Source organism: Pisolithus orientalis, assembly GCF_024613125.1.
Source record: "Pisolithus orientalis strain OTSU chromosome Unknown F5J12scaffold_1, whole genome shotgun sequence".
Classification (NCBI taxonomy): Eukaryota; Fungi; Basidiomycota; class Agaricomycetes; order Boletales; family Pisolithaceae; genus Pisolithus; species Pisolithus orientalis.
The window spans coordinates 560711-575729 of NW_026260782.1; the positions used below are offsets into that span (position 1 = coordinate 560711).

General features: G+C 49.1%; 6 protein-coding genes across 6 annotated transcripts; 3 read left to right on the plus strand and 3 right to left on the minus strand.

The window, feature by feature from the left end:
- Positions 1-131: 131 nt before the first annotated feature.
- On the plus strand, positions 132-1898 carry F5J12DRAFT_932232 (uncharacterized protein; the record flags this gene model as incomplete). The annotated part of the gene is made up of 5 exons (XM_051749554.1): positions 132-536; positions 601-760; positions 831-1606; positions 1629-1666; positions 1722-1898. Exons 1-5 carry the CDS (start codon positions 272-274, stop codon positions 1896-1898), a joined length of 1416 nt encoding a protein of 471 aa, XP_051605458.1. The 5' UTR covers positions 132-271.
- A 422-nt stretch (positions 1899-2320) lies between these two features.
- F5J12DRAFT_711225 (TOM7 family-domain-containing protein) lies at positions 2321-2812 on the minus strand (the record flags this gene model as incomplete). The annotated part of the gene is made up of 3 exons (XM_051740690.1): positions 2321-2647; positions 2702-2734; positions 2792-2812. 3 exons carry the CDS (start codon positions 2810-2812, stop codon positions 2321-2323), a joined length of 381 nt encoding a protein of 126 aa, XP_051605459.1.
- Positions 2813-2916: 104 nt separating this feature from the next.
- F5J12DRAFT_886833 (Mov34-domain-containing protein) lies at positions 2917-4043 on the plus strand (the record flags this gene model as incomplete). Its single annotated transcript, XM_051747161.1, has 4 exons — positions 2917-2987; positions 3042-3512; positions 3569-3660; positions 3721-4043. 4 exons carry the CDS (start codon positions 2917-2919, stop codon positions 4041-4043), a joined length of 957 nt encoding a protein of 318 aa, XP_051605460.1.
- Positions 4044-4091: 48 nt separating this feature from the next.
- F5J12DRAFT_886834 (UreF-domain-containing protein) lies at positions 4092-4970 on the minus strand (the record flags this gene model as incomplete). The annotated part of the gene is made up of 3 exons (XM_051747162.1): positions 4092-4402; positions 4467-4815; positions 4911-4970. 3 exons carry the CDS (start codon positions 4968-4970, stop codon positions 4092-4094), a joined length of 720 nt encoding a protein of 239 aa, XP_051605461.1.
- A 47-nt stretch (positions 4971-5017) lies between these two features.
- On the plus strand, positions 5018-6736 carry F5J12DRAFT_886835 (AFG1-like ATPase; the record flags this gene model as incomplete). The annotated part of the gene is made up of 5 exons (XM_051747163.1): positions 5018-5766; positions 5823-5932; positions 5994-6322; positions 6381-6536; positions 6602-6736. 5 exons carry the CDS (start codon positions 5018-5020, stop codon positions 6734-6736), a joined length of 1479 nt encoding a protein of 492 aa, XP_051605462.1.
- Positions 6737-6937: 201 nt separating this feature from the next.
- Positions 6938-7499, minus strand: F5J12DRAFT_886836 (ribosome maturation protein; the record flags this gene model as incomplete). Its single annotated transcript, XM_051747164.1, has 4 exons — positions 6938-7161; positions 7227-7259; positions 7336-7357; positions 7416-7499. The coding sequence occupies 4 exons, from the start codon at positions 7497-7499 to the stop codon at positions 6938-6940; spliced, it is 363 nt and encodes a 120-aa protein (XP_051605463.1).
- Positions 7500-15019: the final 7520 nt, after the last annotated feature.

The window sequence follows — 15019 nt, forward strand, 5'->3', positions numbered from 1 at the left end:
CCATGATCTGGGCTTGACGGCTATCAAAAGCATCGTGGTCTTCATGTACATATTTTTACAGAAGTCTAAATTAGACTGACTGTCAACGCCCGAAAAAGGGGTACACCTAAATATGGGAAATGCGGGTACACGGTTAACTGACCCCCCGTCGACGACATCCAAACGCCTCAGCGTGCGATCCATCGAGTCCCGCCATCGGGGAGGTCCATGAAGACAAGCTGCCACCGAGGACGACTCCGAAAAATATTACAGAAGTGAAAACGTTCCACAAATGTATCGTGTTCGTTCCACAAAGTACGTTTTCCATGTAATCACTAACAATTTAGAAACTGGCGCTAAGCAGATATATCCTGGGACGTTTTGCTATCACAGGGGAAAGAGGCCCTCCCGTGTAGGGGATACGGGCGAACCCGCAGCGCTTGAAAGTACTTCACGAAGCGGTGGTACGCAGTGCCTGAGAAGATCGACGTCTCCTCTGTCTCCTGTACCGGACGAGTTCGTGGAGGAAGCGCCCGCATCACGAGCAGCGAAGAAACGTGCGTGCGTGTTGTCCAATGAGTTATTGTCACATCTGTGCTATATCGTGACGTCGTTCTGTAGTTAAACGTGCTGAGACTCGCCCCTGTCCCGCTTGCAATGAGCAAATCCCGGTCCGCCTCCTTGAGGCGCACACAGTGCTTGAACTTCAGCGCGTAGACGAAATAGTCCGCCACATCGGTGATGCCGAGCCTCTGCCTGGAGCGGATGACCTCGAGCAGGTGTGAGTTGGCTTCGTTTCCTTGCGGATCTATGCTTATTGCTGCTTCACTTGTACTCCCATTGAATGGTAGACCAAGCAACAGAACCCGCCGATCCGCCCTCAAAGCGCGCCAGTCCCTGACAGCCCTCCAGCCAGCTCCGCGTCTTACCTCTACGCGTTCCTATCACAATGCTACAACCCCCGTCGCTGTCGAGCGCACGATCACACACATCATCCGCAGGCGCAGAGCTCGCCAAACACGCCTGCGCGAGCTTTCACGCGAGGAAGCTGCCTACCTCGCAGGGGATGGCGAGGGCACAGGTATAGGGTGTCCCATTTGCGGACAAAACGTAAGGGGTGATAGGGATGTTGTCGAGGCACATGTCGATGCCTGTCTTGCATATGAGAGTCGGCGCGCCGAGGTAGAGCGACAGAGGGAGATCATCCAGGGCACGCAGGTGAGTGAGGACCTGGAGGTAGACGTTGATGAAGGCGGTGGCGTGGGCAGTGATGGCAATGGAGACGGGAGCGTGCGCACCAGAGTCATTACGGCTGCAAGTCTCAGGGGAACGGGTATACAAATGCGCATACATACGCAGGATACGGAGGAGGATATCGACATCGACGGGACGGACGATGCTGTATTTGGAGGCGCTCAGTTTGGGGAAGCAGACATACTTGGTCTCACTGGGGACAGTTTCGATGCCGAGCGTTCCAATCATGACCGACAGGGCCTGCAGGAATCGACTCATGGTTCGACCTCCGTTGAAGGTCGAACGCCTCTACAGTCCGATTCACAGTCGGGAGATACCGCTCCGACCACCGAAAACTCTACGGACGAGCTTGACCTCACAATACTCGCTGCCCGTTCGAGGGGCGATCATCCTAGCGCTGATTACAGCGTTGGAGGCAAAGATAAACACCACCGTACGTTCCTGATTTTTTGTGCACTGAGGTATGTTGGATCGACATCATTTGCTAGCCTCCGGCTCCGACGTGTCGTGTATGCCTTTCACAGTACACCGACCCCACGGTGTCCACTGGTTGTTGGCACACCTGCTGTGCTACGTGCTGGCTGCGATGTTTGGGTGCTACCAAGTTGTGTCCCATGTGTTTGAGGATAACCAGTGCCTCCGAATTGAGGCGGATTTACTTGTAGGGTCGGGCTTTGGATGAGAAATTTGGACACCATGTGGCACAACAATACCCCTGACTATTATTGTAGCATACTCGCCGTACTGATTCCTTGCAAACAAGTATTATACGTGCCAATATAATTTCAGCGATAATCTAGTAATCTGCGTGAGTACTGCTTATAGGCAAGAACGATTAGGGACGGAAAAGAACGCTCATATCTGGCCTCAGACTGTCCACATGGCCAGGCACTCCAACCAGCACCCACAGGTACGGCTGAGCAGGGCAAGGCTTTCAGGGTCCCTGTCAGCACTCGTTCCGATTGAGGAACAAGGGAGGGACCACCACGTAGTTGGAATCATTGCAACAAGTAAGGAAAGAATATTTAAGCATGGGCCTCACCTTGTAACAGGATGATCGCAGGGTGTTCAACTCGTTCGTTGCAAGTCAATCTCTCTTAAGTTTTCGCGTGTCACAATACCATGAATGCCAATGACAGAGCTGGGAGAGCGCGTATAGTTTTAGTGTATTAGGGAGGTTATATGATACATGGGTGCATTGTCGATGGAAAAAGCATGTGCCTGGAATGGTAGGTCTGCCACCGTGTGTCGTCACGCGAGCGGACTTAGCAGTCTGTACAATAACAAGAGTTGAGAAAAAACGATTCATCGAAAAACAAAAACACAGGACGCACTTGATGACCGTCGGTTGAGGCGAGCTCCTCGTGTACCCAATGTATATGATGAGTGGTATCCAGCCATAGTGGAGTACCGTCTACGAGACCTAAGCTGTCAGTTTTGCGTCGAAAAGTGCACACAAAATACGCACACGAGCGACGTCTACGACCTTGGTAATGCGTTCCTGTCATTGTATTTTGTTCGCATCTGGTTCTTCTCCATGCATGAGGACAGGGCGCACCTTTGTTTCTTCAGAGGGCATTTTTCTCGGTGGTTGAGTCGAGTGAAAAAAGAACGGAGTTTCCAACTCCGACACAGGTTTTGCGATCGTCGCAGCTGATTTACACGACAACACCAAAAGCCAAGATGACGCTGGGACCGTCGAATTCAGCGATCTGCGTGCAAAACACGTCGCAGGCAAACCATTCCACTACGCCGTGGGTTCACCCCATCGTCCTAGAAATGTGTAACCAAGTATAGATTGTCTGCAGACCACGTCCAACATCGCTCACGATTCACCCGACCGCGCTCTTCTCCATCCTCGATCACTACCTCCGTCGTACGGACCGACAGCATCGTGTGATCGGAACACTCCTGGGCACGCGTCCGACGCCTTCGACCGTGAGCGTCACCCATGCATTTGCAGTCCTGCACTCCGAGACGGAGGAGCAGGTCGCTGTGGATATGGAGTACCATCGCTCCATGTTCGAAATGTTCGTCCGCGGGCGTGGAGATGCAAATAAAGAGCAGCTCAGTATCGTAGGTTGGTATGCTACCGGTGGTGCAGAGAAGCAGGCATTGCAGGGCCTTGCACAGGGCCAAGGTCAAAATGGGCTAGGCACGTATTCAGCCCTCATACAGAACTTTTACGAGCAAGAAACGGCGTCATATCCAGCCGTACATGTTGCTCTTGACACGGGCACGGAGGAAGGCGTTGGTGCTGGCGTGCGGGCATATGTCAGGTAAGTGCTCTGCCCCTGCAGATACCTAGTTAACTAAGAATCACACACGCCCGTAGCTCGCCAGTAGGTGTCACCCAAAAAGCAGAAAATTGCGTATTCGTACCCATCCCCTGTGAATTGTGCTTCCACGATACTGAACGAGCAGGGCGTGAGTCTCGGTCTGACCTTGGCCCTCAGACGTTTTTATACTAAATACTTTGATCTTCAGTCGATCTCCTCCTTTCCTCCTCATCCTCTCCAAATGGTACCGCAGCACCGACAACACCACTGTCGAATCTCCACGACGCTCTCGTTTCTACGTCCTCCGCACTTTCGCGCGTGCTTGCATATGTACAAGCGGTTCTGCGTGGCACCGTTGAGCCTGATCCTGCATTAGGCCGGTATCTATGGAGCGTTCTTGGTACGGTGCCTGATGAAGAAGGCGGGTGGGCTACGAGTCTACAGGATACCCTCATGGTAAGCTATCTTGCAAACCTCGTCCGCGGTGAGGCAGAGGTTGCGGCAAGACTTGCGCTGGCTGGGAGTACGTAGTGTCTATAATGCAGATGAAACTAGTGGCGAGGGAGAGTCGAGGGACAACTAGCTGTTGAATATCCGTGAATGCAGCAAATCATGTCTGATGGCGACGATTTCCCCCAGAGGCCATGTCGAAGCAGGGCCAGTTGCGTATGTCATTTCGTCGGGGTCAAGATTGGAGTCGATGTTTTCCTCTCCAGTCATAAGTAGACCTGATCGCAGATCGCAACATTCGGCAACCACGGCGTCGACGAGAGGTTTTACGTCTGAGAGTAAGATCTGTTGAGCGAGATAGGGACCGATCGTATTCATGCGTACTGCAGCAGATAGGATGGAACGGGCATGGAGGAACAGCGCCAGATGCTGCGTCCGAGCTGGATGATGATATTATTGATATTCATCTAGCGCATGGATTGCACATGCGGGACCGGTACTCACACAGAGAGAGGCCCAGTGCAGCAGTAAGAACGCCCCAACACACGGGAAGATGACCGTGGGTTTCCCCACGTCGGACAGCGAGTTTCAGGCTGTCGATCAGGGTCGGGATGACCTTTGAGGTGGATGACAGAGCGAAAGCCCTCGCATAGAGAGTCAACAAGGCTGTTCCCTGCGCCGTAGATGCCCGTCGTGTGACGTGATTGAGGGTCATGGATTCATAGGCTCGATCGAGAGTGGTCAATGCAGCGAGTGTCTGGTCAATCTGGGCCGATTCCGAGAGAACACATACGAGGGTGTGGGCGTCGGATGTGAACGGGAGTGCGCTGTGTGCGTGGTTGTGCAGATTGTCCTGTACGAATGCGAGGGCGCCGTCCGGACTTGGAGGGTGCGAGGGACAGGAGACCGTGTGTGGAGAATGATTCGAGGCCAGAGGACGCCACGAACGATCCCGGTGGGCAGATTTGAGTCTGTGAGGAGCAGCTGGATGTAAGTCTCGTCGTCCATGGTGTCAAGTTAACATGTGAATTCACTATTTTACCGCTTGTCTTTTGATGTCGATGAGGACAGTTCGCGCACACCGGCTTCGCTGGCCCCGTCGCTGGCCTGTTCATCTGGCCAGCCAGTCCACCGTCGCAGGGACACCGAGTGCGGCTCCGTCCATCCTCAATACAGCCAGTGCTCGTCTGACCTCCGCCAAGCTGACCGTTCCGGCTCATCAGGTCAGCCCACCGCTGCCACCCCTCCAGGAATACGACGCTCTTGTATCAGCCGGAACACTCAAGCCAGACCCACACCAACGGCGCATCGTGAAGCAGCATCTTCAGTCTTTTTATACCAGTCTACAGTCCTACAGTCCTCCCCCAGTTCCTCCCTCTCCACCGTCTACCTCCGCACCCACACTCTTCTCCCGCTTATTTGCTAGAAACACTGTTTCACTGCCAGAGGAGCCTCCAAAGAACGCTCCAAAGGGATTATACCTATATGGCGACGTCGGAACGGGCAAGACCATGCTTATGGACCTATTCTACCACTCTCTCCCACCGTCCATCACTCGTAAACGCCGCGTACATTTCCATGCCTTCATGATCGACGTGCACAAACGCATCCATGCCACTAAGGTGGCAATGGGTGTGCAGGACGGCGGCGATCCCATCGCGCCTGTCGCGAGGGACCTGGCGAGGGCGGCATATGTGCTTTGCTTCGACGAGTTCCAGGTAACCGATATTGTAGATGCCATGATCCTGAGGAGACTCTTCGAGAGCTTGCTGAGGTATGGTGTCGTCATGGTCATCACCAGCAAGTAAGTCCTTGATCTTCGTACACGGATATCGTCGTGCTTACAACGGTCCTCACTAGTCGACATCCGGACGACCTTTACAAAAACGGCATTCAACGTTCGAGCTTTATACCCGCCATAGAACTTCTCAAGTCTCAGTTTCAAGTCACTGACTTAGATTCCGGAACTGGTCCGCGTGTTTGCTGTTCTCATTTGTGTTACTCGACACTCACATACCTGTTCGCTATCAGACTATAGACGCATTCCACGTGCACTCTCGCATGTTTACTACTCCCCGCCCACTCCCGAGAATAAAGCCGAGTTTGATAAGATATTCCACTCCCTAACCACCTCGCCATGTCCGTCATCATCCAGTGCGGATCCTGTCATTGCCAATCGACCATTAACGACCTTCGGACGCACCATACACATCCCTCTCTCTACGTCGCGTGTCGCGAGGTTCACATTTGAAGAACTCTGTGCACGTCCACTGAGTGCAGCAGATTACCTCGAGATCACGCGTGCATTCGGCACAATTTTCATTACGGACATTCCGAAGCTGGATATTGGACGGAAGGATGTGGCGAGTACCCCCGCTATCATTTCATTAATCGTTTGACTCACGAACTTCTCCATAGGCCCGGCGTTTCATAACGTTCATCGACGCATGTTATGAATCCAAAGTGAAGCTATTCGTTTTATCCGAGGTACCCATTTTCCAGATCTTTTCGGACGACGGCACGTCAGCTAAAGGGCAAATTTCGGATCACATGCGGAGCGTCATGGATGACTTGGTCCGTACTTATGCTTTGACTATAAGTGGGCACGTGGTAGATCTAACGAACGACTGATTACGTAGGGTCTTCCGCCTGAAGTCGCCTGTACGAGCTCGATGTTTACCGGCGAGGAGGAGATTTTCGCTTTTGCACGCGCCTGCTCGAGGCTAGTACAGATGGGCAGCAAGGAATGGGCTGAAACTGCTGGCAGGCCGTGATACCACCTCCGCGATAGTGGAGGATACTAGCTAGATGAGATTGGGCTCATCGACGATCTAGTCATTAGCATCTAATTTGTCACGATATCTTCGACAAGGCACATCCGGAAACTACACGAGGATGATGGCCTGATGAATGAACGCCGTACAATTACTGCTACACGATAGAGTACAAATGCATTTCGAGAATGTTTGCCATGATTAGATGCCAGACGTTCCCTTGCCCTTGCAATCGATCACGGCATTCGTCCTGGCGATATTCGTGACACCCAGACCATTAGAAAAGCCGTTCACTGGTTGCTCCTTCCCGTTTTGCAGGATTGTTGTCAACACATCTACGTCCTTCGACGTCCCAAACACATTCTCGAGTTGCTGACGTGATGGACGAAGTAGGTGGCCTTGGCTAGAATGGTACACCTCAAACGCTGCAAACAAAGAAGAAAGATCAATGATGGGAATGCTCCACGCAGTGGAACTTAGAAGTGCCTACAGTCGACTACTTCTGTGAGCGGTATACTAGTGTCTGCGATGAATTAGAGTCAGGATGGCTGGGGATGCAGATCTCGTTGCCGGGAGGGGGCGCTGGCTAAACAACGCACCTCCATTCTTCCACCTCTTGAACTGTACGATGAACGAGATCAGCGCATCGATCCGAGCACCCATGATACTGGATCTTTACCTCTGCGGTGTTTACCATCGCAACGAACTCTTCCGTGGATTGCGTATCGGGCCTGTATATGACCTTGGTGACGGACTGGACCATCGTGTGTGAGATACTAAGATGCGATGGGTATGTATGGACAGTATTTGGAAAGAGAGGCGAAGTGCAAGAGACGATGTGAGTGGAGAGTGGCGCTTGGTCTCTGAGTCTTTTATACTCCAGAGTCCAAGATGACGTCACGTCGTGCAGTCACGCGATCACAAAGAACACGTAAAAATCAGTCTAGATCTGATGAACTTGCAAACGGAGCATTCCTTTGTCTAACGGATATGAGCGGACCATCGGGCAATCAAAACACAGTGCCAGCGAACATCAGAGGGACAGGGAATGACGGAATCGCGGTCACGACCAGTCAGTGACAGGTTTACAGCTGTTTGCAAAACTAGAATAAGGCCGTTTCGCACGGCAGGCACCTTGTTTACTGCGTTCGTGCTCGAGCTCAATATTCAAACCCACAATGCCGTAAAACACGCGTCTTCGCGGGTAGATGATTAGAGGCCCATGACACCACCCATGGTGCTACAACCCCATATAACATACATCTTTAGATGCAGAAGATTAGAGATCCAGATGGCAGATTACACAAGCTGTGCAGCCACAGTGCCTCCTCGATATGCATCCACACCAGTGTCAATAAGATCCCACCAAGCTTCAGTTGCACCATCCATCCTTTCCAGCCACTGATCCTTGTTGCACAAGTGCTCATGTCAACAATGCAGTACTTGATTGTCTGTGCTTGTGCATGGTAATCAGTGAAAGTGAATGCAGGTGTGATAGGGAGTTGGATCCATGTCACCATACACTTGCTGCCAGAAGTCATCATGATGGTGAAAGTTCTTAAAAGAGGCATGATGGGCAGTACTCCCAATGGCAGAACTGGGAGGGACCTTGCCTTGGTGCACCTCATTTCTAACAGGACAAAAGCAGGCAGATACTGCAACACAATCTGATGTGATGGAGAAGGTTGCACACATTCTCTGGGGTCGAAGACAATGTCCACAATATGGCCTTGTGCACCATTTGCCATGTCTAGGTCAGTTGAGATGTTAAAGGTGACCATCACCTCCATTCTGATGGCAAGCTTGATTTTGTCAGACAGCCCAGCACATTCCTGCCTGTTTTGTGTGCAACCAGTCTTCAGTTTAGTAGCCACAGCAAATTTCTCAGGCAATGACAGCAGACACCTGGCTATGGAATCCCATGCAGAGCAAACAACCAGATAGGACCCAAGGTCCCCTGACCGAGATTGAGCCCACATTGAATTCCAATGCATATGCACAGCATGTTGAGGTGTGACCAGCACAGCATTTCTCCAAGGTGCTCACAAGAAGTCAGTTGCCAGATAATGGGGGTCAGAGAGTACCAGCCCTTGCAGCATTGACAAGTGATGGTCCTTACAGTTACCATGATGCACATGATGCAAGAGATCCATCCATCTGGCATCAGTCACTTGCACTTGAGTCTTGAGTCATACGACAATGTCAAACTGTTCAAAGATCTGTCAACTGATTACCTGATCCTCTGTATCCTTTGCAAGATTGCAAGGCCAGTAAAGAGGTGCAGACATTTTGGAGGCCATGGGAGGAAATTGATGGAAATCCCCTACAAGGATGACATTCAACCTGCCAAACAGCTCCTCAGATGCAATGCCTGTACATGCTGACCTTGCCTGACAGATGATATTTGAAAGTTTGGCAAGGAACTCCCAGGAAACCATGGAGATTTCATCAATGATCAGATAGTGCTTATCCCACCAATACAACTCCAATGCCTTCAGAGTCTGCACCAATTGTTTACTGCCATTGAGCAGGACCATGCCTAAGGAGACAAAGACTGTTGGAAATATTTAATAGTTCCAACAGTCTAGACAACTCTAGACTTACATGTTTTGATACATGTGTACTGTCACATGACATGCTGAGTGATACAGCTCCATGGTGACATCAGAATGACATCACTTATTGCATCATATTCCATAGCATTCTCTGCTATTCTATACCATATATAGTAGTTACATTGTAGCACCTTCCTTTTATGCTACTGGTCCATGCATACTGCTACATGTGTATAAACTTGGGGATTTCTACCTTACTCCCTATCAAACAATCTACTGTTCAATTGTCTTCACAGACACTCAAGCCCCAAACTCAAGCTTACTTCAAATCTACTGTTCAACTCAAGTATAAGGCAAGTGCTCTTGTCTTTGCTCTTCATACTGTACCCATCCTCTGTGCAATAAAAACATCATCAGCAGAGAGCATAGTAGTGCAGACAAAAATGCCATGAACCTATGAAGTGTAATGTCTTGCCATTGATGACAGGTGCTGCTATGCCTGTGTAGGCAGCCTTCACTAGCATCCCTGCCATGCCTCATTGCATGAAGTTCTCAGTGATGGTCTGAATCGTTTTTGATTTACAAATGCCACCCTCTCCAGGTATGATCATTCACAGTTGATCTGGATTGCCTCCTGTCAAGAACTGTTCTAGGTGCCAGTTTACAATGTCATATGCATGGCATTGGTCTCACAATAGATCATCCAGGTCAGCTGGCTGCAGTGCTGTCAATTCTTCAATGAGTTGGGTGAGCAAGTACATACCTCCACTATCACTGAGAAGCATTCCATCATTGGCATCCACACTGCCAATGTCTCTCAGAGGATCAGATGGCAAGGTGAGTGATGTCATGCCAGGTTTGGCAACCATCACATTCATTTCCCTTTGCCACAGAATGAGCAGCTCCTGGTCTTGCACAGAAGCAATCTGAAATGAAGAGGAATGTTCACAAGAGAGAGACATGTTGATAGAGAACACTCCTTTGCATGTGCCAATGTTGATTGCCTCCATTGCATGTTTCTGTTCTCAAGCAGATGTTTGTTCTCTCTGGAAGTTCTCAAAGTCTTCCTCTGTCAGTGTAAGACTCTCATGACTATCCCATTTGCTGATGCAATCCAACTTGCTGGGCTGTTCAGCCTCTGGGAAGCCCTGTGATCTTGGCCCAGCATTGTGATCAGAGGGGGAGGATTTGCATGCAGTCTTCGACTCATAATAGTATTGTATCCCTGTGACCACACATCTGTGCCAAGGTTCCATTTCATCATCAAACTCCTCAAATGTGTCAGTCCATGATGCCAAATTGTTCTTGAGGTCGGAGGCCTGACACCATGGTTTCAACAATGCCAAAATACATGCCAGAAAATAATCATGAACACTGTTGTTGTCAGCACAGGGAAACCAGGGTCCAATCAGATAAGGCAATGTGTTGTGTTCACTGGCATGACAGACATGATGGTGTGACTTCCACTTCAGATGCTGCTCTGAATAGTATGAATGCAGATGCACAGGCCAGCCATGTTTGGGCACAGAAGGTGTGGGTGGGCAGGCCCAAGACTGTGTATAATGCTCCTCCCACATATCCATGACAAATGCCAAAAGACAGAAGTCCTCCAACTCTGGCTTGTGAAAGACATAGTCCTGCACTTGTGAGCAAGGAAACAAAACACTGGCAGGGGTTGAGCTGAGGGTAATGACATCATTGTCATCACTAGTGTCATCACTGGACCTATTGATGTTTTGACCAACTCTATGAATGTGGTCAGGATGGTGCCCAATGTCCAACAGCTCAATGAACTTACACACCAGAGCTTGATGTGTGAAGCTCAGGAAACATAGTTTTGACAGAGGAGAATAAAGCACCAGTGTACAAGGTGGCATAGTTGTGAGATGTGAAGGTGTCACTGAAGCCCATGAGATACAACATCACCTGTGGTCCTGGCAACTCTGTCTCTCGATTGATCACATTGATGCAGCAGTACAGTAGTAAGTGGTTGCATTCTCACACATCATCATATTGAAGAATTTTCATGGTGATATGGTAGTGTTGATGCCATCAATGCAGATAAGTTGTGCAACTTCCTTTGCTTTTTCATCACATAGGCAGTGATGTAAAACCTGACATCCTTTGTATCAGCACCATTGGTGTTGATTTTCAAGTCATTGTTGCAATGCATCACTGTTAACAATGATGGGCAATACACATTGATGTAACCATGCATCCACCTTGGACCCCAGTTTCCTCACTCATTGATGAAGTCCTGGGCATTTAAAGGTCAGGGTGCTCTTCTCTTGCAAAGGAGTTCACCATTGTGCATGCACAGACATGTTGCTCTAGAGCAAGAATGAAGTTGCTGGGATCTGACTAGCTGGCATTCAAATTGACAATTGATGACTGACCAGGCTGAAACACATGGGTCGGGGGGGTGAGAGTATGCAAGTTGAGGATCCCTGGGCATATTGATGATGTTGTTTGGTGTGAGGTCATCGAGGTGGGCACAGATATTGGTCAAGATGTATGAGTGAATCTGTTCACAAAAAGACTCCTGTTGCAACAAGGCCTGCATCTTGTTCGCATTTGGGGTGTGAGCCAGCCATAAGAGCATGTGGATATGAAGCAAACCTCTGCCCTGCACCTCTACCATGCCAAAATATGCACTGAGACATCCAAGGACACCCATGTGACTAGTTGTCTGACTACCCCTCTTCTGTATCCCAAACAGAGTATCCAACACTTGGTGGATAATGAAGTTGAAAAAAAGAGCTGCAGCATATGGATTTGAAGCAATGTTCTCCACACAGCAGTTACTGTTAGGCCCCAGAGAGGAGTTAAAGTTGTCCATATCAATCTCTTTGCCCACAAACACCTGGATGATGGGATCATGAATATCAATGGGGTTGATTGTTAGCCACAGCAATGGCCCACCAAACACAAGACACATTCCCCAAATCATGCCAAAGTATTGTGCATGAGTGTTGTCTGAGCCCTTGACATGGCCATTGGCAGCTGTCACATGATGGTGTAGTGCATGGACTCATGCATTTGTTATGCATTGATGTCTAGCCTCTTCAACTTCCACCTTTTTGGGGTCATTGACAGTGATCAAAGACAATGCCAATGCATCCTGTTCAAAGTCCTTTTGTTGCATCTGAAGGTGTGCCAAGTGCATCACATCCTGCTTTTGAATGAGAGTGAACATGACAAATGGGAATGAGTGGTGAGTAGCAAACCATTTGTCATGATATTGCAACACCCATTGACAATGTTCATGCAGGCTCAACTTTGTCAACCAATCATCCTTGATCCCCCCAATTCCATATGGAAAGAGGGTGGGGAAAGCAGCTGCAAGTGGATTGGGACACCCATTCTTCACAGCATCAGACCCAAAATCAGTGATAGGTGTGGTACCATGGCACACAACATAACCACCCTCTTGCATTGAATCATTCAAGTTGGCCAGAGCATGTGCCATTAGCTCCAAAGATGACATCTTCATGAGGTCTGTATTGCTTACAGCAAGTACATGCAGAGGTAAGACATCTCCTAACCAACCACATTGATGACTGCTCAAACCATTGGCAGGATACATGAACACTTACCACCATTGTCAATTCCATTGATGCTGTCATCCAGTATCACCTCAGCATCATTGTCCCCCACCATTAAGTCAGTGGTCTCAGGTGACATGTCTGTGAGATATGGAGTGCAGTAGGTAAGACAACTGTTACAACAATGAGACATTGGAGGGGACATACTCTCACAATCAATCCCATCAGACATTGCATAGCCTTCTTGCTCATGGACAGTGGTGAGCTTGTCATCTTCTAGGTGAATCATGGCCTCAATTTCAGGAGGTACATCATCATTGGGAAGTTCATTAATTTGTTGCTCAGAAATGTCAATGTCACCATAGATGTTATTGTTTTCTTGCAACCATTGCAGTGCTTTGCATATTGTGTCTTGATGGATGCAGAAGGTGAGGTTTAGCCAGTTCATTGGTAGCCATTTGGTGCCCATGAAAGTGACTGTGAGAATGTTGCTCATAGAGTGCACAGTGTGAGGTAACATATGTCCCTGCACCATGTCTGTGATAGCTGAACTGTTGATTTCATGTAGTGTCACATTACTGGCCATTGCCCACTGCAGATGTCTAGGGTTGAAGGAGCACAATCTGTCCCTTGGGTATAACTTGAACATGTAACAACAGGGATAGTGACATGCAATGAGGAGAGTCTCTACAAATGTCAGCCTGTGCAGAACAAGAGGCAGCTACCCAATCCATAGGTTGTTGTTGAGGGCCAGACATGGTAAGCAGTTTGCATGCAAGGCCCTGAGGCAATTGTGACATGCCCACCCATGGCCAGCATTGTCCACATGTGCCCCCAATATTAGAAGACCGTACCATAGTGAGTGAGCCAGATGGGCTTTCTGTGGACATAAATGTTGTTGTATGTTGGGTATGTCTATCATGATTTGCATCTCTCCATCCTTTCCCATGGTTTCCCAAGCACAGACAATGCAGGTTGCATGTCGTAGTGCATTGTTACCAGTCACATCAATGAATCTCACAATGCAATTCTGTGTCTCTTGCATGGTAGGCAATTGCATGTACAGGTGCATGTCCACACTATCAACTTCATTGTGTTTGATAATGCTCACCTTCGGCACAGAGGGTACCCCCCATCTCAGACATTTTGCTCTGAACTGTGCCTGTTATGCTTGACTGAAGTCAAGTCATAGGGAGAGCTCAAATGCAGACTATGGGTTTCTACTGAGCAACAGCTGCAGTAACCTTTGTAAATGACAAAGGATTTGGGGCAATGCCAGTAAGAGTGGTCCTGTTTAGGGACACTGAGGGTGAAGTTCTGAGAAAGTGCTGTGTATAATTGAGCAGCTCAAGTCTGGGTTTCCAGGACTTGAGCCGACAGACTAAATAATGTACAGGGAATGGACCATGAGGCATCTGCATGTAATGAGGTAACTACACCATTGGTTGGACAATGGTGACACGTGTTCTATGCATGTAACGAGAAGACAATGCTAGTGGTGGAAATAGAGAGCCATCAGATCAACAAGAAGACAGCTCGGAAAGGAAAGACAGTCCAACAGATCAAACACAAGGTAAATGCAAGGAGAAAAGAGAAAACAGGGGTGAAATGTAACATTACCCCCCTTCTAAGCCTTGAAGTCTCTGACTTCAATTACTCTCCATAAGGTTCTCTGGTCATATTGCTGATGGCGGAGTTGTCAAAGTCAAAATTGTTATCATACAAATCGTCATCCTCACTCCCAACAAGGGTATGATCATCTACCACTCCTGGAGTGGAAATTCTTCCTTGCAGAGTGCAACAAGGGTGCAAAGATAGGCATTGGGCTTGAGTATGCCCAGGGTGAGTGGTGTGACAAAGGGGACATTCATAGAGTCCACAGTTGATGCAGATATGCCCAAGATGGTGACAGACATAACACATTTGGTGATAATGTGGATCAGAAGGAGTAAGAGGGCAATCAACCTCAGCCATAGCATTCAAGACAGGGGATGAGGGTAGTTGGGCAAGGGTCTCAACAATGTTTAGAGTGTAGTCAAGTTCAGCTCTGGACATGCCAAAGGTGGTCTCAGGGTCTACCTCAGATGGAGAGTCATGAGACTTGCAGGGTTGTGGGGCAGCACTGGACAGACAACAGGTGTGAGGTCGATCAGCTCTTCTGAGAGAGTGGGATGAGTGGGAAG